This window comes from Balaenoptera musculus, chromosome 4 (assembly GCF_009873245.2).
Source record: "Balaenoptera musculus isolate JJ_BM4_2016_0621 chromosome 4, mBalMus1.pri.v3, whole genome shotgun sequence".
Taxonomy (NCBI): domain Eukaryota; kingdom Metazoa; phylum Chordata; class Mammalia; order Artiodactyla; family Balaenopteridae; genus Balaenoptera; species Balaenoptera musculus.
In genome coordinates this window covers 23,209,059-23,236,968 of record NC_045788.1, presented here as the reverse complement: position 1 = coordinate 23,236,968, position 27,910 = coordinate 23,209,059, and the positions used below count along the sequence as shown (strand labels likewise).

The 27,910-nt window shown below is 35.1% G+C and overlaps 1 protein-coding gene across 2 annotated transcripts in view; it reads left to right on the top strand.

The window, feature by feature from the left end:
• The window catches only part of ATR (ATR serine/threonine kinase), a 103,043-nt gene that overhangs the window by 58,973 nt on the left and 16,160 nt on the right, over positions 1-27,910 (top strand). For both annotated transcript variants that reach the window (XM_036851825.1, XM_036851824.1), the window contains 12 exons: positions 934-1,112; positions 2,960-3,124; positions 4,188-4,279; positions 6,709-6,800; positions 7,037-7,214; positions 8,397-8,576; positions 9,017-9,176; positions 11,127-11,306; positions 14,742-14,884; positions 25,885-25,982; positions 26,582-26,814; positions 27,772-27,906. In XM_036851825.1, the coding sequence (XP_036707720.1) occupies positions 934-1,112; positions 2,960-3,124; positions 4,188-4,279; positions 6,709-6,800; positions 7,037-7,214; positions 8,397-8,576; positions 9,017-9,176; positions 11,127-11,306; positions 14,742-14,884; positions 25,885-25,982; positions 26,582-26,814; positions 27,772-27,906 (1,835 nt within the window). The remainder of the gene's footprint in view (positions 1-933; positions 1,113-2,959; positions 3,125-4,187; positions 4,280-6,708; positions 6,801-7,036; positions 7,215-8,396; positions 8,577-9,016; positions 9,177-11,126; positions 11,307-14,741; positions 14,885-25,884; positions 25,983-26,581; positions 26,815-27,771; positions 27,907-27,910) is intronic.

The following is a 27,910-nucleotide window of genomic DNA, read 5'->3' as shown; positions in this document are numbered from 1 at the left end:
AAAAAACCAAACGCGGACTCTGTTATTACCATTTCTTACTAACATAGTAATGAAAATTCTAGCTTTTAAGAGTAACATTTGTAATGTTTCAAAAGTACAATACTTTAACAGTTCTCATAATTTGAAATGATTTACAAATTTTGATGGAAGTAAAGAATTTATTTTAAATATAATTTCTTTTAAATTTACTATCTTGATTATGAAATTTATTTGTTTCCTGTTTTCTACATGCTGCTATGAGTCATTATTAAAATTTATAAGTTTTAAATAAGAATTCTTAAACTGGATAGTCCAGAAGTTTCTCAGTTAGGTCTTTTCTTAGACTCTTTAAAAAAATTACCATTTTAAAGTATTTGTGATTTTACTTGAAAGGTACTTTTACTTTTTATTTCCATTGTATTAGTTAATATTGTATATATAGCAACACAGGAAAAAAATAGATTGTTATCAAAGAATTCTAAACTTTAAAATTAAAAAGAAAGATATTTCTATAATTCTGCTTTTTCCCTACTAATAGCTATACTTTATCAGTGTTTTTATAGTTATTAATAATAAATAACTCATCTTTGTATCTTTTGTATCATCTTTATATCTCCTCAACATTTAATATAAATTTACATTTAATTGTCACAACAACATTGTAAGTAAGGCAAGACAGATAGTAATATTTCCCTTTTATAGATGAGGAAACAGAAGCTCAAATAAGTTAAATGACTGTTCAAGGCAAGATAAGTCATAATGGTGCTGTTGGAGCAGGAGTCTTCTGAGCAATCTTCTTGTTGGTAGTTACATTCTAAATAAGATACCCTAATACATTTAGATTAATTTATTTCATGAAATAAATTAAAAATAAATAAATTGAAATTTAAGTGGATACTTTTAAAATTTCATCTTCTCAGTCTTTAATTACTCAATTATCTTTTTATAATCTAGTACCTACTGTGGATTATGAAGACTATCAGAGTGTAACTCGTTTTCTAGACCTCATACCTCAGGATACTCTGGCAGTAGCGTCCTTTCGCTCCAAAGCATACACACGAGCTGTAATGCACTTTGAATCATTTATTACAGAAAAGAAGCAAAATATTCAAGAGCATCTTGGATTTTTACAGGTTTGATATTCATATAGTGAACTTAATAATGACATTTAATATTGCCAGTCTTTTATGTTTAGATTGTTCATTTTATTGGTTTAGATGATAATCCTATGACTGTGTAGGGAAGAAAAGAAAGTAAGGGCCAGTGGGCCTAATACGATGGATTAAATAAGGGGTCAAGATTGTTGGGCTTCTTTTCAGGTCAAAAAGCAGAGTGTGGTGAGAGAACTGGAAAATGAGTAGCTTGTAGTCTTTGGGTGATTAGCCCTCTCCTGTCTTTTTCTTCCTTGTCTAGCTCTGAGTCTCTTGTTCATTGTTAAAGTCATTCCTTTACAAGGATGTTCAGCTCTCTCATCTTTCTCCCTCTGTGTTGTATTCACTTTGTAAGGCTCCAGTCCTGGATAAACTCACCCATCTGCTTTCCCAGTGTCTGCATGTAAGCAGCTGAACATCACTGGAGAAAAATCACACAATGGATTTTTAACTGGTTTTCCTTTCAATTCATAATCTCAAACATCAGTGGGACTCTTTAACGCTGCCTTCAGTCATTCTGTTTCTCTAGTAAAGACTACTTTCTCACTCTTCAGGATGACTATTTCTTACCTTCTCTTCATTTCTCTGCTTCCACCTTACTTACTCTCAACGGATGATCTTGCTACATTGTTCATTAGGAAAGTAGAAGCCAGATGTCTACCAAATCCGAAAATACATTGGCTTCTGTACCATAGTCTCTTTCTTAGCTTCTCTTGTTCCTAAGGAAGGATCCCTTCCTGCCAAAATTCAGTTCTTCTGCTTTTGTTCTTGATTTCAATCCTTCAGATATTCCTGCTTTCTCCAATATCATTAATTTTTCTTTCTCAACCAGAGTACATAGAGCATATAGACATGCTCTGGTGTTGCCTATCTTAAGTTTTTATAATTCCCTTGATCTTACAGTATCTTCTTCAGATACTTCCCATCTTTCTGCTTCCTTTCACAGTCGGTTTTTAAAAGAATTGCCCATCTTCTCTGTATTCCTTCTTTACTTCCCGTTTACTCTTTGCCCATTCCAACAAGAGTTCTTTCTCCATTACACTGACTCTACTCTTGCTAAGAAAATTGGTGGCCTCCATGTTACCAAATCCAATAAATGCTTCCCGGTCCTCATTTTCTTAACCTCATGGCATCATTTGACCACTTCTTTATTAAGGTATTTTCTTTTCTCTCACAACTTCTGGGATACCACATTCTCCAGGTTTCTTCAAACTACTCTGGTTTCTCCTCTCAGTTTCATTTGTTAGTTCTTCCTTGTCTATAAAAATACAAGTACTCTGATGTCCTTCCCCAGTCCTCTTTTCTTCTCTCCCTCTATTCATTTCCTAAATCATTTCATCCTTTCCCCTGCCATCTTTGTGCTAATTGCTCCCAAATTTTTATCTTCAGCCTGAACATTTCCTTTGAACCCAGATTTAGTGTCTTGTGTTTCTTGAAAGCATCTCAATATGAATATATTAAAATGCTTGTTTAAAATGTTTTTAAGTTTTAAAATGCAATAAAATACTTATAAACTATACTCAACAGAATTTATTATATATTGGATTTTTAAAAGAGTTCAGGACTTTGAGGTTCTTTACAGCTCTCATTATCAATAACAGTTACTAGTATAAATTTGTATTTAAGTGGAATATGAGCATATTTAAGTGGAACAGAATGCCTGGAAATAAGTTTGCAGTTTCACTGTGAATCTATCTTGAAACTAATACATATTGTTGCTTTGAGAAAATAATTCTTATATTTTTTTTTACATAAACTGGTGGCTTTATAGTTTTATTTCCAGTTGTGTTTTTTTCCTCCCTTGATTGTTTTTTAATGATTGAACAAAGAAATTGTATGCTGCTATGCATGAACCAGATGGAGTGGCTGGAGTAAGCGCAATTCGAAAGGCAGAACCATCTCTAAAAGAACAGATCCTTGAACATGAAAGCATCGGCTTACTGAGGGATGCCACTGCTTGTTATGACAGGGCTATTCAGTTAGAACCAGACCAGGTAAGAGATAAATGAAAGGCAATGTAACAAAAAGAACTCTGAACTAGGAACTTTGGAAACCTTAATTTCAATACTGTCTCTACCAGTGTCACAGTGTGTCTGGAAAATATTTAACCATCTCTGAACTTGAGTTTCCTGATTGATAAAATTAGAGACATGCTAGAGGATCTCAGAGATCCCTTCCAATACCAAATTTCTGTGACCTTACTAATCTCCCAAATAAATGAGATTTATTGTGAAGTATACTTACATTAAACTCTATGTTCCGTTACTCTAAGATTGATATAATTTTAGTTTGCTATTAAAAGTATAAGACTTGCATCAATTTTTAATAATAATAGTGATTCTTTACAGCCTAAGAAACTTTTTCAGATTACACATGCCCCTATCACCATCTGGGAATCTCTGAAATGGTCCCATAGAATCACTGAGCTACAGTTGCTAACGCGGGGACGTTGCATATCTCATGTATGTTGGAACAGGAAAGGGGTTTAGAATCACTGATTTATAATCTTGGCTTAGATCCTCTCTAATCTCAGGGTATTCCTTTTTGTCAAAATTGACATGTTCATTTTCTCAGAAGTTCAGTGTATAGGGCCTTTATTTTTCACAGGCTTGTTTTCAATTTTAAAGAATATTTCACAATCCTATCTAACTTTTCAGTTACTAAAGCCCAAAATCGATATTAATAATATTGTGACATTTGAGTTTTAATTTTTACATGAGAAATTATATGACAAATAATCTTTAAACAAAGTATTAAGGAGTACTTGTTACTTTTATATTTGATCTGAACCAAAAATCAGACCATATCTGGAAAAGATAATAAATGCAATCTGAGATTTTTTGTAGGTTGTCTCCATTAAAAAAAAAAAAATTCAGATGTGTTTAGGACATTGGTAGAGGGCTCTGCCATATAGCCAAGCAAGTCAGTTGTTAAACTAAGAAAGGTAGGCTCAGTGAGGTAAATAGCATTTTTTAATGAATATCAGTTAAACACTTTTTAGTTCCTAAGATGTATTTGAAGTAACAGTTGCTATTTTAAATACTTTTAAATTTCCAGATCATTCACTATCATGGCGTAGTGAAGTCCATGTTAGGTCTTGGTCAGCTGTCTACTGTAATCACTCAGGTGAATGGAGTGCATGCTAACAGGTAATGTTTTTTAAAAGAATGATTTTCTTTTGTTGTTGGTTTGGAATGGGAAATTTTTAATTAATTGGGTTGAAGTAATGTTTACTAAAGTAATGAAATCTTTTTTGTTTTCATGGTGTTGGAGATAAACACCAAAAAATAATTTTTCCTACTGTCTCTTAAGTCAATCTAGCACTTAACAGCTTATCTTCTATGCAAAGAGTCATCCTTGAATTAAATTTGCTTTATGACAGGAACCTGCAAGACTTCACCTACTATTGGTGAAGCTCATATTAGTATTTCCAGAAGATATCTTAGCTCTGCCTACATTATCAGCACCAGTTATTTTCTGTGCTGGGGAGAGGGAAACTTTGTGACTGAACTAAGGAATACCACTCCAGAATGTGTGGGTTGATTTTCTCCTAAAAGACTAATAAAAATGAAAGCAGCCTTCCTTTCCTAAAGAAAATGCGTTTCTTATAGCAAACCAAATGATACCCCCCAAAAAAGAACTTACATGTGGCAGAGATTAAGACATGCATGGTTCTTCTAGTTTAGAGAATTACTAGGGAGGTTGGTTGTGCCCTTGAAGCTGCCTTGCTCTGCAAGCTAAAAGCCTTATTCCTTAATGTATTTACCAGACCCCAATTGACTTTTCTGGACAGAGAGATCTGGTCAAAAGGGATGGGATATTAGTTTGCCAAAGAGCACAGGCCACTGGTTTTAGTTAGTTCGCGCTGAAAACAGCTCTTCTAAGTACAGTTTCTATAAATTCCAAACTGTGATTTTAAAGACCACTGTTCTACAGTGTCTGGGAGTAGAGAATGGTTAGTGGATTTACGAAACGATGAAAGAAGCTTTACAGAAGCAAGGAAAGATTCGTTATATGTTTTAGATATGTTTCTCCAGATTAATTGAGAGACCTTATGAATAAAGGGGTTGCAGAAATTTGGGAAAGTTTGTTTTGGCTCAAGCCGAGGTGTCATGTTTCCTTATGATGCACACTGCGCAGTCTTCTCTTTGGATCTGGGATACATAGAGCCTCCTGATCGTTGGGTTGTGAAAAGGCAAGTTTCAATATTCAATGAAGGATACTGTATCATTGAAGCAAATGGTCATTGAGGGGACGAGTTTTCCTTGGGGAGAATATTTGCATTTAAACAAATATTTCTCCAAAATTATTGACTGTGCTTAACCTACACAATCATTTTTTTAATACATTTATGGAAGTAAGTTCTCACAGCCTGATCCTCATTGCCATTTGGTACTTCTTGGTGTGATATATCCCCTCTGGAGAGCAACTCCTGCTAATTCTACTCAGATTTGTATCCTAAAATTTTGATACTTTGGCATCGAGTGATAAGCTAGTGAAGTTATTCAGAGTTGGACTTTTGAAAATTATATTTCTATTGTATTTCTTTTAGCTTTGTTCTAAATTGTTCTTGGTGGTATTTAGACATTAGAGAATATTCGATATTTATGCTACTACTTTAGTTTTTTTTAATTGACTCATTTGTTATGTTTTATGTGTTTTTACTACAGAAAGAACAAGGAGGGCTTTTAAGGGCATTGATCCCAGCCTCCCTGAGTCTGTTACCTTATTTATAGTATGTGTACCTTTGGTATTATTAGGTAATTAAATAGAAAAATGTGCCTAGCTGAGGGTCTGGCATATAGCAGGTATTCAAATGATATGATTTAATAAAGAAGAAACATGGGGAAGTATAGCTTCTTCTATACAGCCATGATCTAAACATCACTAGCCATCTTAGTGTCACATAAGTAGGATACTTAGAAAAAATAATTACCTATATAATGAATGCTGCTGCTTTTAAAAACCCCAATTTTAAAGTAACTGAAAATAATTTAAGAATAGTTATGTATTTTAGGTAGCTAATTTTGTATCATTTGTCATACTGTTGAAACATAATTTGTAACATTGTTATGCCTTTATTATTGAGTGTCCTATGTACCCCAGTGCTCAACCTACCCCACCAGCTTCTATGTTTTTTGTCTTAAATTTAATTCAAAATACCAAGTTATTAGAATTGCTTACCTCTGAACGCGTGTATGTTCAGTTGGCTCTTTTTTCTCCTTGCTCTTTGTTCAAGTTAAGCGTGCAGCTCATTTTACAACTGCTCTTTGTAATTATCCAGGCATTAATTCTGCTCTTATGTATGGCAAATTTGTCCAAAAAAACGGCATTTTTAAATGGCTGTATCAGAAGTAATTATTGAAAAAAATGTTTTGGGGGACTGGAAACATTAAAATTTGGGGGATTGTTTTGGATAGAGAGAATTCTTTTGTACCTACATACAAAATACAATACAATACAAATACAATGAATAGAGCAATAAATAACTACAATAAATAGAGTATCTAAACCAATGAAAATATCTCTAAATGCCACTTTAAATAAATGTTTAAGTGGTACGGGTTTCTTTTAACAGGTCTGAATGGACAGATGAATTAAACACATACAGAGTGGAAGCAGCTTGGAAATTGTCACAGTGGGATTTGGTAGAAAACTATTTGGCAGCAGGTAAAATTACTTCTTAAAATATAAGCAGTTTTAATATGCCATAAATATTTAGACTTAAGTAGCTAAGCAACATTGGTAATTATTCTCTCAGCTTGTTTTATGATTGCCTTGTTTAAGTTCAAAGTGGAATGAAACCATCTGTTCCAGATTTCTGTTGACCATTTTATCAAATGAAATAAAGCTTGTTCTGGGATCCAGCTATCATGGCATGCCTTGACTCTTCATTTGTTTTTCAGATGGGAAATCTACAACATGGAGTGTCAGACTGGGACAGTTATTATTATCAGCTAAAAAAAAAGATATCACAGCTTTTTATGACACATTGAAACTAGTGAGAGCAGAACAAATTGTACCTCTTTCAGCTGCAAGCTTTGAAAGAGGCTCTTACCAACGAGGATATGAATATATTGTGAGGTATTTTGAGGTTTCCATTTTTATATTCCTGGTCTGTTGGTGTCATATGACAGGCTTGGAATTTTGTGCTTGCTAAATAAGTGATAGTGTGTTTGGTGTTACGCAGAGCTCACAAAATGGCTCTTTTCATTTTTTTACCTCACAATCACCCTATCTATAGTTTTTAAAAAATGTTCTAACATACATCCTTTTAATTAGAAAGGCAATTATGAGACTTCTAAAAAATAGCAAAAATATCTTACATTTGTCTTATTGTAATGTCATAGTTTATTTTCTATATAACCTAAATAACTAGACGTCTACTCTGCCTGGCACATTGGTGCTCAGTACTTGTTGGTTCCCTTTGCTGTTTCTCTTTGAGAAATGCATTTGACATTTTCCACTCCCCCTCAAATGTAGGTATTACATTACTCACAAGTAATATTAATATTACAAGTAATATTAATTTTTAGAGAGAAGGAAGAAAATGATGGAAAACGTTTTAGGTCTGTTAATTTACCTGAAGAAAAGAATAAAATATATGTTGTAATTGAACAACAGTAAATTAAAAAGAAAAATATGCTATTTTTTAAATTATATTTTGTATCAGCCCCTTTGGTAACAGCTTAATGAAACCAGAGATTGGACCACTGGGATTAATTCAGTTCTGTAGCTACTCAACTGCATGCTTGAACACTGGGTTATAGACATGGGAAAAAGCTAATTTGAATGTATCACAAATGTTTCCATCAGCCTTAGGAAAGAAAAAAACAATTAAAATTGCATTCATTTCACAATTTTTTACTGGCATCTACTATGCCAGGTCCTCTTACAATAGCACCAGCAATATATACAAATATTTACATTGATTTATATTTTCTTTCATCTTTATACAGGTGGTAAAGTCTGGCTTTCATACATTTGAATTTAGTTTTATATACCCTTCTCCAATTTAATTAGAGGGGTCTAGGGATCATAGCAAAGTGCTAACTATTCAAATCAACATAAATTAGTGTTTATACCCAATTTGAAAAGTTATAAATGTTACTGTTTATATACCAAGAATATATATTCGTTAAAGTTCTTCCAAAGAAAACTGCACATTTCATATTCTTCATGGTTAATTTAAAGTACATGCTTTATATATCAGATTAATATGGTTGAATATGATAACATATTAACATAGGCTCTATCTGTCTTCAGATTGCACATGTTGTGTGAGTTGGAGCATAGCGTCAAACCACTTTTTCACCAGTCTCCAGGTGAAAGTGCTCAAGAAGATTCACTAAATTGGGTAGCTCGACTGGAAATGACCCAGAATTCCTACAGAGCAAAGGAGCCCATACTGGCTCTCCGGAGAGCTTTATTAAGCCTCAACAAAAGGTTTTACACACTTTTTTTTGCATGTCAGTTATTGTGAATTTAGTATTATATTTGCATATTACTTGGGAATATTTATCTTTCCTAATTTTCTCTCTGAATCTGTATTTTTCTATTGTCAATTGTCAAGTCTACACTATATAGTTGAAATGAGCCTAGAACTTAAAAATTACTTTTATGTGCAATATATCATTTTTTTAATGTTGAAAACGTATCTGGGGGAGGTACAGATATAAGTCAATTGTAAGGTCTTCATAGGCTTGTAATTGATAACAATGGAGAACTCTAAGAAAATTAAAATTAGTTTTTTAACAAATAAATATTCTTTGATTCCTTTGAAAAGATATATTGAGAAGGTTCCATGTTGGGAAGAGATATTTTAATTAAGCTGTTGAATATACTTAAAAATGCTCTTTCCCCACCATTTTGTCACATTCCTTTAGACCAGATTACAAGGAAATGGTTGGAGAATGCTGGCTACAGAGTGCCAGAGTAGCTCGAAAGGCTGGTCACCACCAGACAGCCTACAATGCTCTCCTTAATGCTGGAGAATCACGACTTGCTGAACTGTATGTGGAAAGGGCAAAGTGGCTGTGGTCCAAGGTAATGGCCAAGGGGACGTCATCGTATGTATTTCCATCATAGGTACTTCCTACAGAGGCATGACAGAGATTAGATCCCTAATCTAAATTCAGAACCTTCTTTTTCTGTCACCTTTCTGCATCATTTATCTACCATCATCTGGAAGAAACTTCCTTCTATCCTGAAGTCCCCAAATATTTTCCCGTTTCAAGACTGAAAGTGCAGTTCTTTCTGTTTTCATCTGTCTTCCATTTTTTTCTTGAGGGAAATGACCAATTTTTACTTTGTTTTTACCTTCTCTCTCTATATATACATACATGAGTGCACTCAAGAAATGTTTAGGTGAACATAACACTGTCCTTATTACATTCTTGGCAGATAATTAGTTTTGTGTAGACTTGCCACTGTTGCTGTAAAGATCCACTTCTAATCTAGCCTGTCAGAAAGGGCTTAGCTTCAGAACAAACGTCCTCAGCAATCCTCAGATTAAAGCTACAGTTATAAGAAGGGGGCTTTTAAAATATACAAACTCCTTGAAAAACTCATGCCGCAGATTTAAAGGACTCTTACTTTCATATCTCCTCATGCTTGCCACCAGTCTAGAATTAGTAGTAGGCATAGCATGTTCTGAAATTGACAGTTAGCAACTAGAGTTGGTGCCATCTGTGATTAAACCAACTTTTATGGTGGCTAAGAAAAGACAGGGGAGGAGATGTTTCCTGGATGGGAGATGAAGGTAATAATTCAGTCTGCATTAGTCAGGTCATTTTCAGAGCTAGTGCTAGAACATGTATGTATTGTAATACCTTAAATTCAGTATGCTCAAAATGCAATTCATCAGTAAAATTCACTGTCTGTTTCTCCTCCCATATTCCTTATTTTTCTGAGTAGGACTCTATCACATCCTCTCATTTATGACAGTAATCTGGGCATCATCTTGAACTTCTTCCTCTCCCTCACTTTCCACATCAAGTTGGAGACTAAATTGACCGTAGAAATATCTTTTGAATCCTCTCCCTCTTATTTATCTTTGCTGCTTTCCTTCATGCCCTTAGCATTTACACCCTCTGGCAATATTAACAGTTTTTTTTGAGGTCTCACCATTTCTTGGTGTTCATTACTGCAGTCTGTCATCTTCCTAAAATGCACGCTGAATCATGTCACTCCCCCAGTTAAAATCCTTCAAAGTATTCTTCATGGCTTTAGGATTAAGTCAGAACTCTAGAAAGTACACAAGGCCCTTTCTCATCGAGTCTCAGCCTACCTCTTCAGGTTCAGTTGTCACAAACCCTTTAGTCTTCACAAATCCTTTAGTCTTCACAAACCCTTTATCTCACAAACCCTTTAATCTTCAGCTAAAACCAGACTACTTGCCTTTTTCTCAATTAAAGTTATTATTCCTTCTACCAAGAGTGTCCTTCACTGAATTCATTGCCAGGAAAATTTCTACTCATTTTTTAAGACCTAATTTAGATTTTCCTCATGTGATTACTTTGCCTGACCACTGGTCAACTCCATTTTCCTATATCTTCAGGTAGATTTAGCAGACTGTCTTCTCTTTCCTACATAATAGGCATGTATATTCTTCTGTTAATAACACTTAGCACATTGTGTTGTTGTTTTATAGTTTATTTCCTCACTTGACTGTGAACTTTCTTAAGCCAGAGATTTTGACATATTTATGTTTGTTTATCCCTAATCATCTACATATATCTTCAGTTCCCTGCACTTTGACTGACTGTAAAAAACAAGTGAATGAATGAATGTAGGAGTTCTATATGAAATGAAGCAATGATTCCTTTTTAGGATTTTACTTTCATAGGAGGAAAATGAGAGGTGAACATGAAATTACAAATAGATTTATATATAAAATATCTTATGAACTTTAAATTCTAACAATTTTATTTGCTTTTCAGAAAATGGAAATATGTTCTTAAATTAAAAGGCTTGTTGTTGCCTTTTTTCTTTCAGGGTGATGTTCACCAGGCACTAATTGTTCTTCAGAAGGGTGTTGAGTTATGTTTTCCTGAAAATAAAACCCCAACCGAAAGTAAGAACATGTTAATCCATGGTCGAGCTATGCTACTAGTGGGCCGTTTTATGGAAGAAACAGCTAACTTTGAAAGCAATGCAGTTATGAAAAAATATAAGGTAAGTGAATGTATAATGCAATTTCAGTTAGAAACTCACTTTTTTTGTTGTTTTTGAAAATAGATAAAATTATTTTAAAGTCCATATGGGAAGAGCACATGTATAAAAATAGCCAGGAAGCTTTTTTGACTTTTTAGTGAATATATAACGTAAGTATATAGTTGGAGGAATTATCACAAAATAAATATAGTCATGAAACCACCACCCATGTCAAGAAGTAGAATGTTATTAATGCTCTAGAACTCACCCTTTCATCCTCCTTCCCAAAGTTAACCACAGCCTGGCCTGAAAATTTTTGAACAAACACAGTGTATACCTTCCTTACTAGGTATTAAGCCTTACATAGATGGTGTTAGAAAAGAGATACTTCTCAGTAACCCATGGGTCAAAGAAAAAATTGCAATGGAAATTAAAAAACTAAATGGAAGTTAAAAAACTTAATGGAAATTAAAATTACTTTGAACTGAATGATAATAAAAATATGACATAGCAAAACTTGGATTCAGCTAAAGCCATTCTTACAGGGAATTTGAAATATTATTTACATATGTTAGAAGAAAATAAAGGCTCCAAATTAATAAGCTAAGAATCCATCTCAAGGAGTTAGAAAAGGAACTGAAAAAAAATTAAAAACATAGAATATAGAAGATACAAAATAATAAAATAAGAATGGATGGCTGGGGACAGGTGGTTACTAGACTTATCATGGTGATCATTTTATAGTGTATGCAAATGTCAAATCATTATGTAGTACACCTGAAACTAACATGATATTGTACGTCAGCTTTTATTTTTTACTTAAAAAATAAAAAAATGTATTTTTTAATAAATATTTTTAAAAAGAATGTAAAGGTAAGCGATAGATTACAAGATATTTGCAATACATAATGATGAGGCTTATATCCAGAATATAATAAGAACTCTTAAAAGTCAATAAGAAAAATACAGACAACTCAATTTTAAAATTGAATAGAAGACTTAACAGAAGGATATATATAAATGACCCAAAAAAAGCAAAAAGAAAATATGTTCACTGTAGTAGACAGGAATAGATGCAAATTTAAAAAGTATTATGATGAAACTAATACAATATTATAAACCAACTGCCATTCAGTTTAAAGAAAAGTATTATGAGCTAACACTATATACCTACAAGAATGGTTAAAATTTAAGATTGATATTTTCAAGTGTTAGCAAGGCTATAGAGCATTTAGACGCTCATACAGTGCTGCTGGAAGTATAAGTTATTACAATCATTTTGGAAAACAGTTTGGTGTTTTCTCCTAAAGATGATAATACTGTGACAGCCACTTTACCAATGCTCAACACGTCTCCATAGAACATATACAAAAATGTTTATACCAACGTTATTTGTAGATTTTAAACTGGAAGTAGAAATGTCAATCAATTATAGAATGGATAAACGAATTATAACATATCCCTATAATGGAATACTGTATGTATAGCAATGAAAACCAACAAACCAAAGTTACATCCAACAACTTGAATGGTTCTCCCAAACTTAATGTTGAATAAAAAAAGTCATATGAAAAAATCATACATGTAGTATGATTCCATTTATATAAAGTTCAGAAATGAGCAAAACAAAATTATTGTATCAGAAATGGAGATAGTGGTTGTTTTTAGTCCATTTGCACTGCTATAATAAACATACCATATACTGGGTAGCTTAAGCAACGTTTATTTCTCACAGTTCTGGAGGCTGGGAAGTCCAGAATTAAGGTGCTAGCAGATTCAGTCTGGTGAGGGCCTGCTTACATAGACAGCCATCTTCTCCTTATAATCTCACATGGCAGAAGAGGCAAGGGAGGTCCCTGGGGCCTCTTTTATAAGGGCACTAATCTTATTCATGAGGGTTCCACACTTGTGACCTAATCACCTCCCAAAGGCCCCACCTCCACATACCATCACATTGGGGATTAGGCTTCAACATATGAATTGGGCGAGGGGGGAGGGGGGACAACACACAAATATTTAATCTGTAGTAGTGGTTATTTGGGAGGAAAACGAAGGGAGTAGTGTTTTGGAGGGCAAAGTGGGAGGCTCGTGTTTCTGGAGTTCTTATGTAGGTGTGATCACTTTGTGATAATTGAGCAAGCTTTGTGTATAAGATTTATCTTTCTGTATGTAAATTTTATTTTCCAAAATAAAGTTTTAACTTAAACCAGGAAGGAAGGAGGGAGGGAGGGAGGGAGGGAGGAAGAAAGGAAAGGAAGGGAGATAGATGATGAAACCAGATTGAAAATATCTTTTTAGAGCAATCTTAATTAGTATTTTCCTTCATTCCCTTTGCTTCCCCTGTGACTAGATGGGAAAAGCACACTGGGAGCCTCGTCCCTGTGGCCGGTTTTAGGCACATGAATCTAGCATCTGTTCCATACATCTAATCATGTCATTCTGTCCTCTACCCACAAGCAGGTTTGTATCTGTAAGGTTTTAGGATTAGATTTGGAGGAAACTTAAGATCTCATTTTAAGGTTCCTGGTCTAAACTGTGTTCTCAAATTTGCTTGAACTAAGAGTAGAGCTTTATTTAAAAAATTTTTTTTTACTCAGCTGTTCTATGTATTTTCCATCACATTTCAAATAATATAATTAAAAATTAATAAACCACACACAATATACAAATATAAGGGAAAGGGAAAGGAAATGACAAAGGCAACTGAGTAGGAGTGGCCAGAAAGGTAGGAGAAAACTTGGAAGATTGTGGCCTCACAGAAGCAAAGGGAAGAAAGTGATTCAAAGAAGAAATGGCACGGACAACAGAAACATGCTGAAGAGAGCTCACTCACGTGAGATCAGAATTGGAAAGTATGTCTGTTTAAGTTGCTACTTTAGTGGAGTGGTGTCTACTGAACCAAAAAGAAATAGTTTGAGGAATGACTATGAGTTGGAGAATTCTTTTCAGAAGCCTGATTATAAAGGAGTTGACAGAGAGGGCAATATCTTATAGATCTTAGAGAAAAATAAGATATGTGATTTCTTTCTTAAACCATATTTGAATGCCTTTAAAGTCCTGTCCTCTTCAGAGATTTGATACTCTTCTTTCTCTGAGGTTTTTTTTTAAAACAATAAACATATACCTGCACACACATACATGAAATACCTTAATCCATCTGAAAATTATTTTGATGTATCATATAAAGTGGCAATGTAAGTGGAGTTTTTTTCCCTGTATAGCGAATTATCATGACATGTTGATCAGCGGGCAACCCACCAGAACCCACCAGCTATCCTGAGAAAACCTTTGTAAGAAAGTAGCTATTCCTTATTTACACCAGAGTCAGTCTGCCTTTGACTTTGCTCTGCCTAGATGTCGGTCTCATACTTTTGATCCCTAATTATCTATTCATACTTTACTTCCCAATATAGTGGGGGGTTTTATTAAGTGGGTATTCTCTGTTATCTTTTACAGGATGTGACCTTGTTCCTGCCAGAGTGGGAGGATGGGCATTTCTACCTTGCCAAGTACTATGACAAATTGATGCCCATGGTCACAGACAACAAAATGGAAAAGCAGGGTGATCTCATTCGGTATATAGTTCTTCACTTTGGAAGGTGAGAGTGAGAACTGCATGTTTGCTGATTAAATATATCAAGGTGACTCTGTTGATATTGAACTATTATCACAGATCTTAGCATATGTAGGATGTTTTCTGCTTTATGATTATCACCTTAGGTGTGATATAAATTTTTTCTTTGTACAATTTTTTCCTTCCCTTTAAATAATAACTATTTTAATGGAATAAGTAATATATGCATGTTTTTTAAAATTCAGTAGTACCAGGAATATACAATGAAAATTAAGTGTGCTTCCCATTCTGGACCCTCATCCTCTGGGTCCCCTTCCCTAGAATTCCAGAAGATGCTAAATCTAGTACATTTAATGGTTGTATTTAATTGCCTGTGGAATGTTTCCTTCCAGCCCACAGTTTTGACATTAGACTTGTAGAAAGAGCTTAGCACTTAAACTAGGTAACAGGTAAAATGTAACTTAATTTCATATATTAGTGTATTATAGTCAAATAGTATATTGTCTCATGCCTACTGTTTATATTATCACAAATTATTAATTCCTAAGAAGTAATAATAACGTTCCACTCATTTTCTTGTCATACTCATGGACCATTGCTTTACACTGATGAATAACTTACTTCATAGTAATAACTTTATTTAAAGTTGCCTATTATCAGGTATTTTGACTTCTCAGTTCAATATTTTCAGGAATCAAAGCAATATATTTTTGTTCATCAGCAGTGTTAGGATTGCAAGATTTGGCCAAGACTTTCTTCCCAAAATGGAATTCAGTTTTTGTTTGCTTGCTTATTTGTTTGTTTGTTTTTTGGCCATGCCATGTGGCTTGTGGGATCTCAATTCCCCAACCAGGGATTGAACCTGGGCCACGGCAGTGAAAGCCCGGAATCTTAACCTGTAGGCCACCAGGGAACTCCCTGGAATTCAAGTTTTATAAAATCCAAACCTAATTTAATTTATTATTGATTATTAATGACTTGTTATTGAGGAAGAATTCCTGGCATATTGGCATTTTGAAATGGAAGCGTAAGCCGAGGAGAGTTATTAAATGCATTTTTCTTTTCTAAAATGAGTAATACCTCTCATTTGCTCTTTAGTCTTGGCATATATCATATGCATTGGTATACAGAATTTATTTAATATATTTCTTCTAAAACGAGTTATTTGGAGTCCTTGATATGCATAAAACTATTAGGTATAGTATGAGATTTTTAGAAGTACAGTTTAAGAAAGTAAGACTATTTTAGAATATGTTTTATCCATAGTAGTTAAAATAAAACATATGGATGCTTAAAGGAGTAAATAAGCTCAGCTATCGATACTTTTCCCCTGAGTCATTGAATTACTGTGTTATTACTAATTAAGCATTAGTGTTTGCCCTCAAGGAGCTACAGTCCAATTGGATAGAGAAACCTTAGCACACAAGATATTTAAATAATGGTACATAGTAGAATGTGATCAAATATCAAAATAAGTGGTATAAATATTAGAAATATCTTTTTGATATTAGCAAGATACCAAAAATGAACCAAACAAGTCCAGGAGGAGTCATGGATTTGGGGCAAATCTGAAGTCAAAACTCAAACCACTGGCTTCATGATATCAAAAGTATCTCTTTGCACTGCATTGCTACAGAAGTTTGGTAGGCCTCGTGAAAAAGGTAGGATTTAAAAGGTAATTAAATTCAAGAAAGAGAGGACATTACAGGCATATCTCATTTTATTGAGCTTCACAGATACTGTGTGTTTGGTTTTTTTAAATTATTTATTTATTTTTGGCTGTGTTGGGTCTTCGTTTCTGTGCGAGGGCTTTCTCTAGTTGTGGCAAGCGGGGGCCACTCCTCATCACGGTGCACAGGCCTCCCACCATCGCGGCCTCTCTTGCTGTGGAGCACAGGCTCCAGACACGCAGGCTCAGTAATTGTGGCTCACGGGCCCAGCCACTCCGCGGCACACGGGATCCTCCCAGGCCAGGGCCCGAACCCATGTCCCCTGCATTGGCAGGCAGATTCTCAACCACTGCGCCACCAGGAAAGGCCCCAGATACTGTGTTTTTTACAAATTGAAGTTTTGTGGCAACCCTGTGTTGAGCAAGTCTGTCAGTTCCATTTTTCCAACAGCATTTATTCACTTCAGGTCTCTGTATACTCACATTTTGGTAATTCTTGCAATATTTCAAACTTTTTCATTATTATTGTGTTTGTTATGGTGATCTGTGGTCAGTGATCTTTGATGTTAACTATTGTAGTTGTTCTGGGGCACCATGAACTGCACCCATACAAGACAGCGAACTTATTCCATAAATGCTGTGTGTGTTCTGACTGCTCCACCAACTGGCCATTCCACCATCTCTTTTCTTCTCCTTGGGCCTCCCTATTTCCTGAGACAACAATGTTGAAATTCGGCCAATCAATAACCCTACAATGGCCTCTAAGTGTTCAAGTGAAAGGAAGAGTCACATATCTCTCACTTTAAATCAGAAGCTAGAGATGATTAAGCTTAGTGAGGAAGCCATGTCAAAAGCTGAGACAGGCCAAAAGCTAGGCCTCTTGTGCCTGTGAATGCAAAGGAAAAGTTCTTGAAGGAAATTAAAAGTGCTACTCCAGTGAACACATGAATAATAAGAAGGTGAAACAGCTTTATTGCTGACATGGAGAAAATTTTAGTAGTTTACAGAGATCAAATTGGACACCATATTTCCAAAGCCTAATCCAGAGCAAGGCCCAAACTTGCCTCAATTCTAAGAAGGCTGAAAGAGGTGAGAAAGCTGCAGAAGAAAAGCCTGAAGCTAGCAGACATTGGTTCATGAGGTTTAGGGAAAGAAACCATCTCCATAACAGAAAAGTGCAAGGTGAAGCAACAAATGCTGATGTAGAAGCTGCAGCAAGTTATCCAGAAGATCTAGCTAAGATCATTAATGGTGGCTACACTAAACAACAGAATTTCGATGTAGACAAAACAGCCTTATATTGGAAGAAGATGCCATCTTTCATGGCTAGAGGAGAAGTCAATGCCTGGCTTCAAAGCTTCAAAGGACAGGCTGACTCTCTTACTAGGGGCTAATGCAGCTAGTGACTTTAAGTTGAAGCCAGTGCTCACTTACTACTCTGAAAATCCTAGAGCCCTAAGATTTATGCTAAGTCTATTTTGCCTATGCTCTGTAACTGGAACCACAAAGCCTGTATGACACCACATCTGTTTACAACATGTTTTACTACATATTTTAAGCGCACGGTTGAGACCTACTGCTCAGAAACAAAGATTCCTTTCAAAATGTCAGTGCTCATTGACAATGCACTTGGTCACCCAAGAACTCTGATAGAGATGTATAGTGAGATTAATGTTGTTTTCATGCCTGCTAACACAGCATCCGTTCTGCAGCCCATGAATCAAGGAGCAATTTCAACTTTCAAGTTTTATTGTTTAAGAAATACATTTTGTGATTGGAGTGACGTCAGCAATATGGCAGAGTGAAAAGCTACCTTTGTCTCACCCCATCAGTCTACAACCAGTAAAACATCCAAGTACAACAAAGGTACTTCCGCTCAACACACCAGCACACTGGAGAATCCACATATTGGTACATCTAAAGGTGGGTGGACTGAAGCACACAGAGGAGGTGAAAGCAAGAGAACAGCAGAGGTGGTGCCTGCAAAACCCAGCCCTCCAGCCACAGCAACTGAGTCTGCAGCCCCAGAGAACCCGATAGTAGCAGAGGAGGGAGGTACACATGATTCCAGCCTCCTGGCCCCAGCAGCTCCTGTGGCCACGGGTAACTGGGAAACAGTGGCAGTGGGGCCTGAGACCCTGTCCCTCCAGCTGCTGAGGCGCCAACAACTCCAGGTCCATAGTGGCAGAGCCCCACGAACCTTACAATACCAGACACAGCAGAGGCACCCACGCAACCTCAGCTCCCCTCCCAACTCTCCTCATTCCCCTCCCCCCATGGCAGTGGAGCCTGCAATTCATGGGAGCCCAGATGAGATGGCAGAGCCTACCATCTAGATGCACCAAGCAGCAACACCAGTGACAGTGGGAGAAGGAAGGTACCAACGACTCCAGAGGCACAAGGTGCAATAATGAGGGCAGGGAGTTGCACCTCTAACAGATGAGGTGGAAGGTGGAAAGGGCAGACTCTCAAATAGAGCCAGAGGCGCCTCAGGTAAAAGAAACCAAAAACCTATGCTATAGTGCCACCTACTGGAAAACAAAAGAAAGGCCTCTAATCTCTAACCTGTCCCTACTTCAAATGTACCGACAGAGGAACAACTCATCTAGCACCATGAAGAACCACAGTGACAGTGTACCACAAAAAGCAAATGATGATTTTCCAGAAACCAAACTTAAAGATACAGAATATTGCGATTTGATAGAGAATTCAATATAGCTGTCATGAAGAAACCCAGTGAGCTGCAAGAAAACTTAGAAAGGCAGTTCAGTGAGCTCAGGAATAAAATTAATGAACAGAAGGAGTACTTAACTAAGAGAGTGAAACTCTAAAAAAGAACCAAACAGAAATTCTCGAGTTGAAGACCTCAATAAATGACATGAAGAGTGCATTTAAAAGCTTTGGAAATAGAGCAGACCATATGGAAGAGAGAATTAGCAAGCTTGAAATGGTACAAGTAGGACAGGAAAGAGAAGATATTTTAAAAATGAGGAAATTCTAGAGAGCTATCCAAGTCTTTTAGGAAGGGCAACGTTAGGGTAATGAGTACCCCAGAAGAGAAGAGAGGGAGAAGGGAGGGAGCAAAGCATTTATTTAAAGAAATAATAGCTGAGAACTTCCCAAACCTGGAGAAGAAACTGGGTATACAAGTTCATGAAGCCAAGAGAACACCTAATTACCTTCTCTAAGACAGATTGTATTAAAATTGTCAAAAGTCAATGACAAAGAAAGAATTTTAAAGGCAGCTAAGGAAAAAGGGATGATAACCCACAAAGCTACCTCATTGGGCCATCAGATTTCTCAGCAGAAACTACAGACCAGGAGGAAGTGGAGTGACATTCTCAAAACACTGAAAGGTAAAAGTCATCACTCAAGAATACTCTATCCAGCAAAGTTATCATTCAGATATGAAGGAGAAATAAAGACTTTCCCAGACAAACAAAAGCCAAGAGAGTTAATCAACATTAGACCTGCCTTACAAGAAATGTTGAAATGAGCTTTTCTACCAGAAACAAAATGGCAAAAAGTACACAAAACTTTGAGTAAGGTGATAAGTAGACAGAATCAAAAGTTGCAAGTCTTTATCACAATAGGTTTTTAAACACTTTGTTATAGCATAAAGGTTAAAGGGGGAAAGTGTTGAAAAAACAAATATAGCTGCTTCAATTCAGTAACAAACTCACAACATAAAAAGGGATAATTTGAGACAACAAAAATATAAAAGGGGAAGAGGAAAAGGATGGAACCTACATAGGTAAATGAAGATAAGATCCTATCAGCAGAAAAAGGACTATTTTATCTATGACAGGTTTCATACAAACCCCATGGTAACCACAAAACATAAATCTAGAGTAGAGACATGAAACATAAAAAAAGAGGAAAGTATGAAAAACAGAAAACCTCCAAACCAAAATGGCAGACAGAAACACAAGGAAAAAAATAAAACAACAATGGATATATAGAGCAACCAGAAAACAAAAGCTAAACTGGCAGTGCTAAGTCCTCATCTGTCACCTAAAATGTAAATGGATTGCATTCACCAACCAAAAGACACAAAGTGGTTGGATGGGTTAAAAAAACAAGACCCAACTATATGCTGCCTCCAGGAGCTCAGCTCTAAAGACAAACATAGGCTCAAAGGGAAGGAATTTCCAAGAAAATGGAAATTGACAGCAACACAGTAATAGTAGGGGACTTTAACATCCCACTTGTGTCAGTGGATAGATCATCTGGAGAGAAATTCAAGGAAACAGCAGAACCAGATGGATTTCATAGACCTATACAGAACATTACATTCAAATGCAGCAGAATACATATTCTTCTCAAGTGCACATGGAACTTTCTAAAGGACAGACCATTAGCCACAGAACAAATCTCAATAAATTTAAAAAGATTGAAATCATATCAAGCATCTTTCCCAATCACAGTGGTATGAAACTAGAAGTCAACTACAAGAAGAAAGGTAGAAAAATGACAAGCATATGGAGACTGAACAGCATGCTACTGAAGAGCTATTGGGTCAACAAAGAAATCAAAGAAGAAATTAAAAGTTACCTGAAGACAAATGAAAATGAAAATATGACATACCAAAAAAATCTATGGGATGCAGCAAAAGCAGTACTAAGAGGGAACTTTATAGCAATACAGGCCTACCTCAAGAAACAGGAAAAATCTCAAATAAACAATCTAACCTTACACCTAAAGGAACTAGAAAAAGAAGAACAAATGATGCCCAAAGTCCATTGAAGGAAGGAAATAATAACAATCAGAGTGGAAATAAATGAAATAGAGACTAGAAAGACAGTAGACAAGATCAGTGAAAATAAGAGCTGGATCTCTAAAAAGATAAACAAAATTGACAAACCTTTATCTAGACTCACCAACAAAAAAGAGAGAAGGGTCTGATAAATAAAATCAGAAATAAAAGAGGAGAAATAACAACGGATACCACAGAAAAACAAAGGATTGTAAGAGAATATTATGAAGAATATTATGAACAAATTGGACAACCTAGAAGAAATGGACAAATTCTTAGAAGCATACACCCTTCCAAGACTGAATCATGAAGAAATAGAAGGACCAGACAGCTTCACAGTGCATTCTACCAAACATTCAAAGAAGATTTAAGGCTCAAAGTCTGCCAAAAAATTGAAGAGGAAGGAACGCTTCCGAACTCATTTTATGAGGCCAACATCACCCTGATACCAAAACCAGACAAAGACAACACACAAAAAAGAAAATTATAGGCCAATATCTCTGATGAACATAGACACCAAAATCTTCAATAAAATATTAGCAAACCAGCTGCTACAGTGCATTAAAAGGATCATACACCACGATCAGTGGGATTTATTCCAGGGATGTAGGGATGATTCAACATACACAAAGCAACCAACATGGTACACCACATTAACAAAATGAAGGATAAAAACCATATGATCATCTCAGTAGATGTAGAAAAAGCATTTGAGAAGATTCAATATCCATTTTTGATAAAAAGTATCAATAAAGTGGGTATAGTAGAAACATACCACAAATTAGTAAAGGCCATGTATGTCAAACCCACAGGTAACATCATAGTCAACCATGAAAAACTGAAAGCTATCCCTTTAAAATCAGGAACAAGACAAGGATGCCCCCTCTCACCACTCTTATTCAACATAGTATTGGAAGCCGTAGTCAGAGCAAATAGGCAAGAAAAAGAAATAAAAGGCATCTAAATTGTAAAGGAAGAAGTAAAATTGTCACTATTTGTGGATGACATGATTTTTTATATAGAAAAGCCTAAAGAATACACTAAAAAACTATTAGAAATAATAAACAAATGCAGTAAAGTTGCAGGATACAAAATCAGTATACAAAAATCTGTTGCATTTCTATTATACATGCTAGCAGTGAGCTAGCAGAAAGAGAAATTAATAAAACAATCCCATTTACAATTGCAATAATAAGAATAAAATACCTAGCAGTGAATTTAACCAAGGAGGTGAAAGACCTGTACACTGAAAACTATAAGAAATTGCTGAAAGAAATTGAAAAAGACACAAATAAATGGAAAGATATTCCATGCTCATGGACTGGAAGAATTAACATAGTTAAAATGCCCATACCTAAAGCAACCTACAGATTCAATGCAATTCCTATCAAAATCCCAAGGACATTTTTCACAGAAATACAACAAAAAATTCTTATATGGAACCACATAGGACCCCAAATAGGCAAAGCAAACCTAAGAAAAAAGAACAAAGCTGGAAGTATCACACACCCTGATTTCAAACTATATTACAAAGCTGTGGTAATCAAAATAGCATGGTACTGGCAGAAAATAGATACATAGATCAGTGGAACAGAATTGAGAGCCCAGCAAAACACCCAGGCTTCTATGGACAACTAATATTCAACAAAGCAGCAAAGAATATACAATGGAGAAAGGATAGTCTCTTCAATAAATGATGTTAGGAAATTGGACATCCACATGCAAAAAAAAAAAGAAACTAGACCACTATCTCATACCATACACAAAAATCAACTCAAAATGGATTAAAGACTTGAATGTAAGACCTGAAACCACAAACCTCCTAGAAGAAAACCTAGGCAGTACAGTCTTTGACATCCACCTCAGTAATATCGCTCTAGATATGACTCCTTAGGCAAGGGAAACCAAAGCAAAAATAAACAAATGGGACTACATCAAACTAAAACATTTCTGCACAACAAAGGAAACCATCAACAAAATGAAAAGACAGCCTACCAAATGGGAGAAGATATTTGCAAACGGTATATCCAATAAGGGGTTAATGTCCAAAATAAATGAGAATTCACACAACAACAACAAAAACCAACCCAATTAAAAAGTGGGCAGAGGAGCTGAATAGACATTTTTCCAAAGAAGACATTCAGATGGCCAACAGACCCATGAAAAGATGTTCAACATCATTAATTATTAGGGAAATGTAAAACAAAACCACAATGAGATATCATCTCACTCCTGTTAGAATGACAATTATCAAAAAGGCAAGAGAAATAACAAGTGTTAGAGGATGTAAAGAAAAGGGAACCCTCCTACACTGTTGGTGGGAATGTAAATTGGTGCAGCCACTGTGGAAACAGTATGGAGATTCCTCAAAAATTTAAGAATAGAACTAGCATATGATCCAGCTATTCCACTTCTGGGTATTTATCCAAAGAATATGAAAACACTAATTTGAAAAGGTATGTGCACCCCTATGTCCATCGCAGCATTATTAAAATAGCCAGGATATGGAAACAACCAAAGTGCCCATCAACAGAAGAGTGGACAAAGAAGTTGTGGTGTATACATGTATACAATAGAATACTACTCAGCCTTAAAAAAAGATGAAATCTTGCCATTGTGACAACATGGATGGACTTTGAGGGTATTATGCTAAGTGAGATAAGTCAAACAGAGAAAGACAAACACCGTATGATTTCACTCATGTGTGGAATATAAAAAAACAAAGACACACAAAAACAAAACAAATGAACAAAACAAACCAAATAAAAACAAACAGGTAGATACAGAGTAGTGGTTACAGAGGGGAAGGGGAGAGTGAAATGGGTAAAGGGGATCAACCGTATGGTGATGGATGGGAACTAAATTTTTGGTGGTGAGCATGCTATAAGGTATATAGAAGTAGAAATGTAATGTACACATGAAACTTTTATAACGTTATAAACCAATGTTAACCTAAATAACATAAATAAATAATGAAAGTAAATTTTTTAAAAAAGAAATACATTTCGTATTGTAATAACTGCCATAAATAGTGATTCCTCTGAAGGATCTGAGCAAAGTAAATTGAAAACCTTCTGGAAAGGGTTCACCATTCTAGATGCCATTAAGAATATTTGTGATTCATGGGAGGATGTGAAAATATCAACATTAACAGGAATTTGTGTGAAGTTGATTACAGTCCTCATGAATGACTTTGAGAGGTTCAAGACCACTGTGGAGGAAGGAACTGCAGATGTGGTGAAAGTAGCCAAGAGAACTAGAATTAGGAGTGGAATCTGAAGATGTGACTAAATTGCTGTAATCTCACGATAAAAACACAATAAAACGAATGAGGAGCTGCTTCTTATGGATGAGCAAAGAAAGTGATTTCTTGAGATGGAATCTACTCTTGGTGAAGATGCTATGAAGATTGTTGAAATGACAACGAAGGGTTTAGAATCTTACCTAAACTTAGTTGATAAAGCAGTGGCAGGGTTTGAGAGGATTGACTGCAGTTTTGAAAGAAGTTTTCCTATGGGTACAATGCTATGAAACAGCATTGCACGCTACAGAGAAATCGTTCATGAAAGGAAGAGTCAGTCAGTGCAGCAAACTTCATTGTTGTCTTATTTTAAGAAATCGCCACAGCCACCCAGCCTTCAGCAGCCCCAACCCTGATCAGTCAGCAGCCACCAACATCGAGGCAAGAGCCTCCGCCAGCAAACAGATTAGGACTCGCTGAAGGCTCAGGTGATGATTAGCATTTTTTAGCAATGAAGTATTTTATAATTAAGGTATGTATATTCCTTTTTTTAGACATATGCTATTGCACACTTATTAGACTACAGTATAGTGTAAACATGACTTTATATGCATTGGGAAACCCCAAAATCCGTGTGACTCACTTTATTGTGATATTCGCTTTATCGCAGTGGTCCAGTACCAAACCTGCAGTATCTCCGAGGTATGCCTGTACTAACTTTTCACAAATTTGGCAGAGACATGGGGTTGAGTGGTTTGTTGAGAGGATGGTGAGGAAATTGGACTTGATGGAAGATGTATGCAGTGAATAGTGAGAGACTAAGATTGCAAAGTTATAAAGAAAAAGGGTTGTATATATTTGAATCCCGAGCAGAGTCATTCATATAGTCTTAATCTATAGGTAAGTGATTGCTGTTTTTCGAACGGGGGGGAGTATGGTGAAGCTAGAATTTCAGAAATGTTAGCCTGGAATTTATTGAAGGGAATTAGGGAGACCAAGTTACTGTAATTTCCCAGAAATCTAGTGATTGGGCCTGACCTAGGCTTATGATCATGGAATACAAATAAAGGCACAGATCCTAAGGACAATTTAAAAGAAGTACTGACAGGCGTTTGACCAGGTCAAAACTTGAATTATTTTTGGTCAGTGTATTGATAATACAGAGGTTAGTGAGGAATGAAGAAAGGAAAAAGTGGGGAGAGAGGAGTCAAAGATAATGTGTACTAGGAAGAAATACTGATACTATAAAAATTTTTGTCAGAGGCCATATATTTCTCAAGTGGTAGTTTAAGTCTTTATATTTAATTCATATAATGTAAAAAAGAATACTATGTTAATATATTTTCTATGTAATTGCAGGTCTTTACAGTATGGAAATCAGTTCATTTATCAATCAATGCCACGAATGTTATCACTATGGCTTGATTTTGGTGCTAAGGCATATGAATGGGAAAAAGGTATAATTTTTTTGGTAAAATTTTTAAGGAACTGAGAAGAATTATAATTTACGTGAGAGCAAGAAACCAAATGTTAAAAAAGAGGAGAAAGACTAAGCATAGACTTTTTAAAGTAGTTGGAGTTGCAGGGCCTGCAAGTGTAAATCTGTTCGTTCCTTGGTAAACCTAACACATTTTGAAAAATATTAGTTTAAGCCAAATAATTTACCTTAAAAATTACAATGGACTGTGGCTTGTTCTGTTTGCTTCTAGTGAAAATATATGTATATGTATAGCTGATTCACTTTGTTATACAGCAGAAACTAACACGCTGTTGTAAAGCAATTATACTCCAATAAAGATGTTAAATAAATAAATAAATAAAGTCTGTTTAAAAAATTTAAAAAAGAAACGGGCCTTGAGTTTTTCAGTGGACTTAAATATTTTTTCCTACCTGGACAGAGAAAAGTATCTTTTCACAAATTGGCAAGTGATCTAGCTTTGGACATGGGAATAACATATATCTTAAAGCTGTTTTTTAAGACAAAAATGTTTTGCTGTGAAATTGATATACTGTTTTATTTTTTACTGGTATTTTTAACTTTGATTTCTTTTTCCAGCTGGCCGCTCTGATCGTGTACAAATGAGAAATGATTTAGCTAAGATAAACAAAGTTATCACAGAGCACACAAATCACTTAGCTCCATATCAATTTTTGACTGCCTTTTCACAATTGATCTCCCGAATTTGTCATTCTCATGATGAAGTTTTTGTTGTCTTGATGGAAATTATAGCCAAAGTGTTTCTGGCCTATCCTCAACAAGCAATGTGGATGATGACAGCTGTGTCAAAGGTGATATATTAATCACAATAGTGTCTTTTTCCATTTTAATGCTAATATGTAGATACAAGTTCCAGGGTTTCTCTCTTACGTTAGATTTGTAACAAGAAAATAAATTTTAGGAATTTTTAAAAAGAAATTATAGCACTATGTCTCATTATAAAATTTAGAAATATTTACTATATCAAATGAAGTGACTAGTATGTTTAAGATTGAAGGATTTATCATGTGTTTTCTTTATGAAGTATAGTAAACTGTTAGTGCTTGGTATAAAACAGTAACCTATTTTTTTTTCCAAGTTTTTTAATCCAAAGTATCAGAACTATTAATACTAGAAAATTTTTATTGCATTATTAATAGGAATGTACAAATTGGTAAATATATTGAATTAATAAATATTTTAGAGAATTTAGAAAATACAGAGAAATATAGAAAAGAAAATTAAAATTCACTGTTTATATCATTAATATTTTGATGTATTTTTGTATGCTTATTATCTATGCATATTTTAACACTAAATTTGGATTGCATAGATATGTAATTTCATATTTTTCACCTAAAATTGTTACCATAATCATGTTCCCATGTTATTAAATATTCTTTGAAGACCCAATTTTTTAAATTTTATAAAATTCTTTAATGGTTAGCCATCTATAATTTATTTAACTGTTGTTGATCATTAAGGTTGTTTACTTTCTTTGCTGTTACAAAACATCTAGACACATCTATATTTATTCTCATTTCTGATTATTTCTTCAGGATAGATCCTAAGAAGGGAATTCATCAGGTCGCAGGATAGCAGCATTTTTATGGCTATTGATAGTATTGCCAAATTGATTTCCAGGAAATTTCTGTCACTGTAAACTCTCATCATGCATACTGTTTAAGTTGATTTTTGTCAATCAGAAGTTTTGTTATCTTTTAAAAATCTTTTAACAATTGCATTTAACTTTTTTTTTTTTATGACAGTCTTCTTATCCCATGCGTGTAAACAGATGCAAGGAAATCCTAAATAAAGCTATTCATATGAAAAAATCCTTAGAAAAGTTTGTTGGAGACGCAACTCGCCTAACAGATAAGCTTCTAGAATTGTGCAATAAATCGGTAC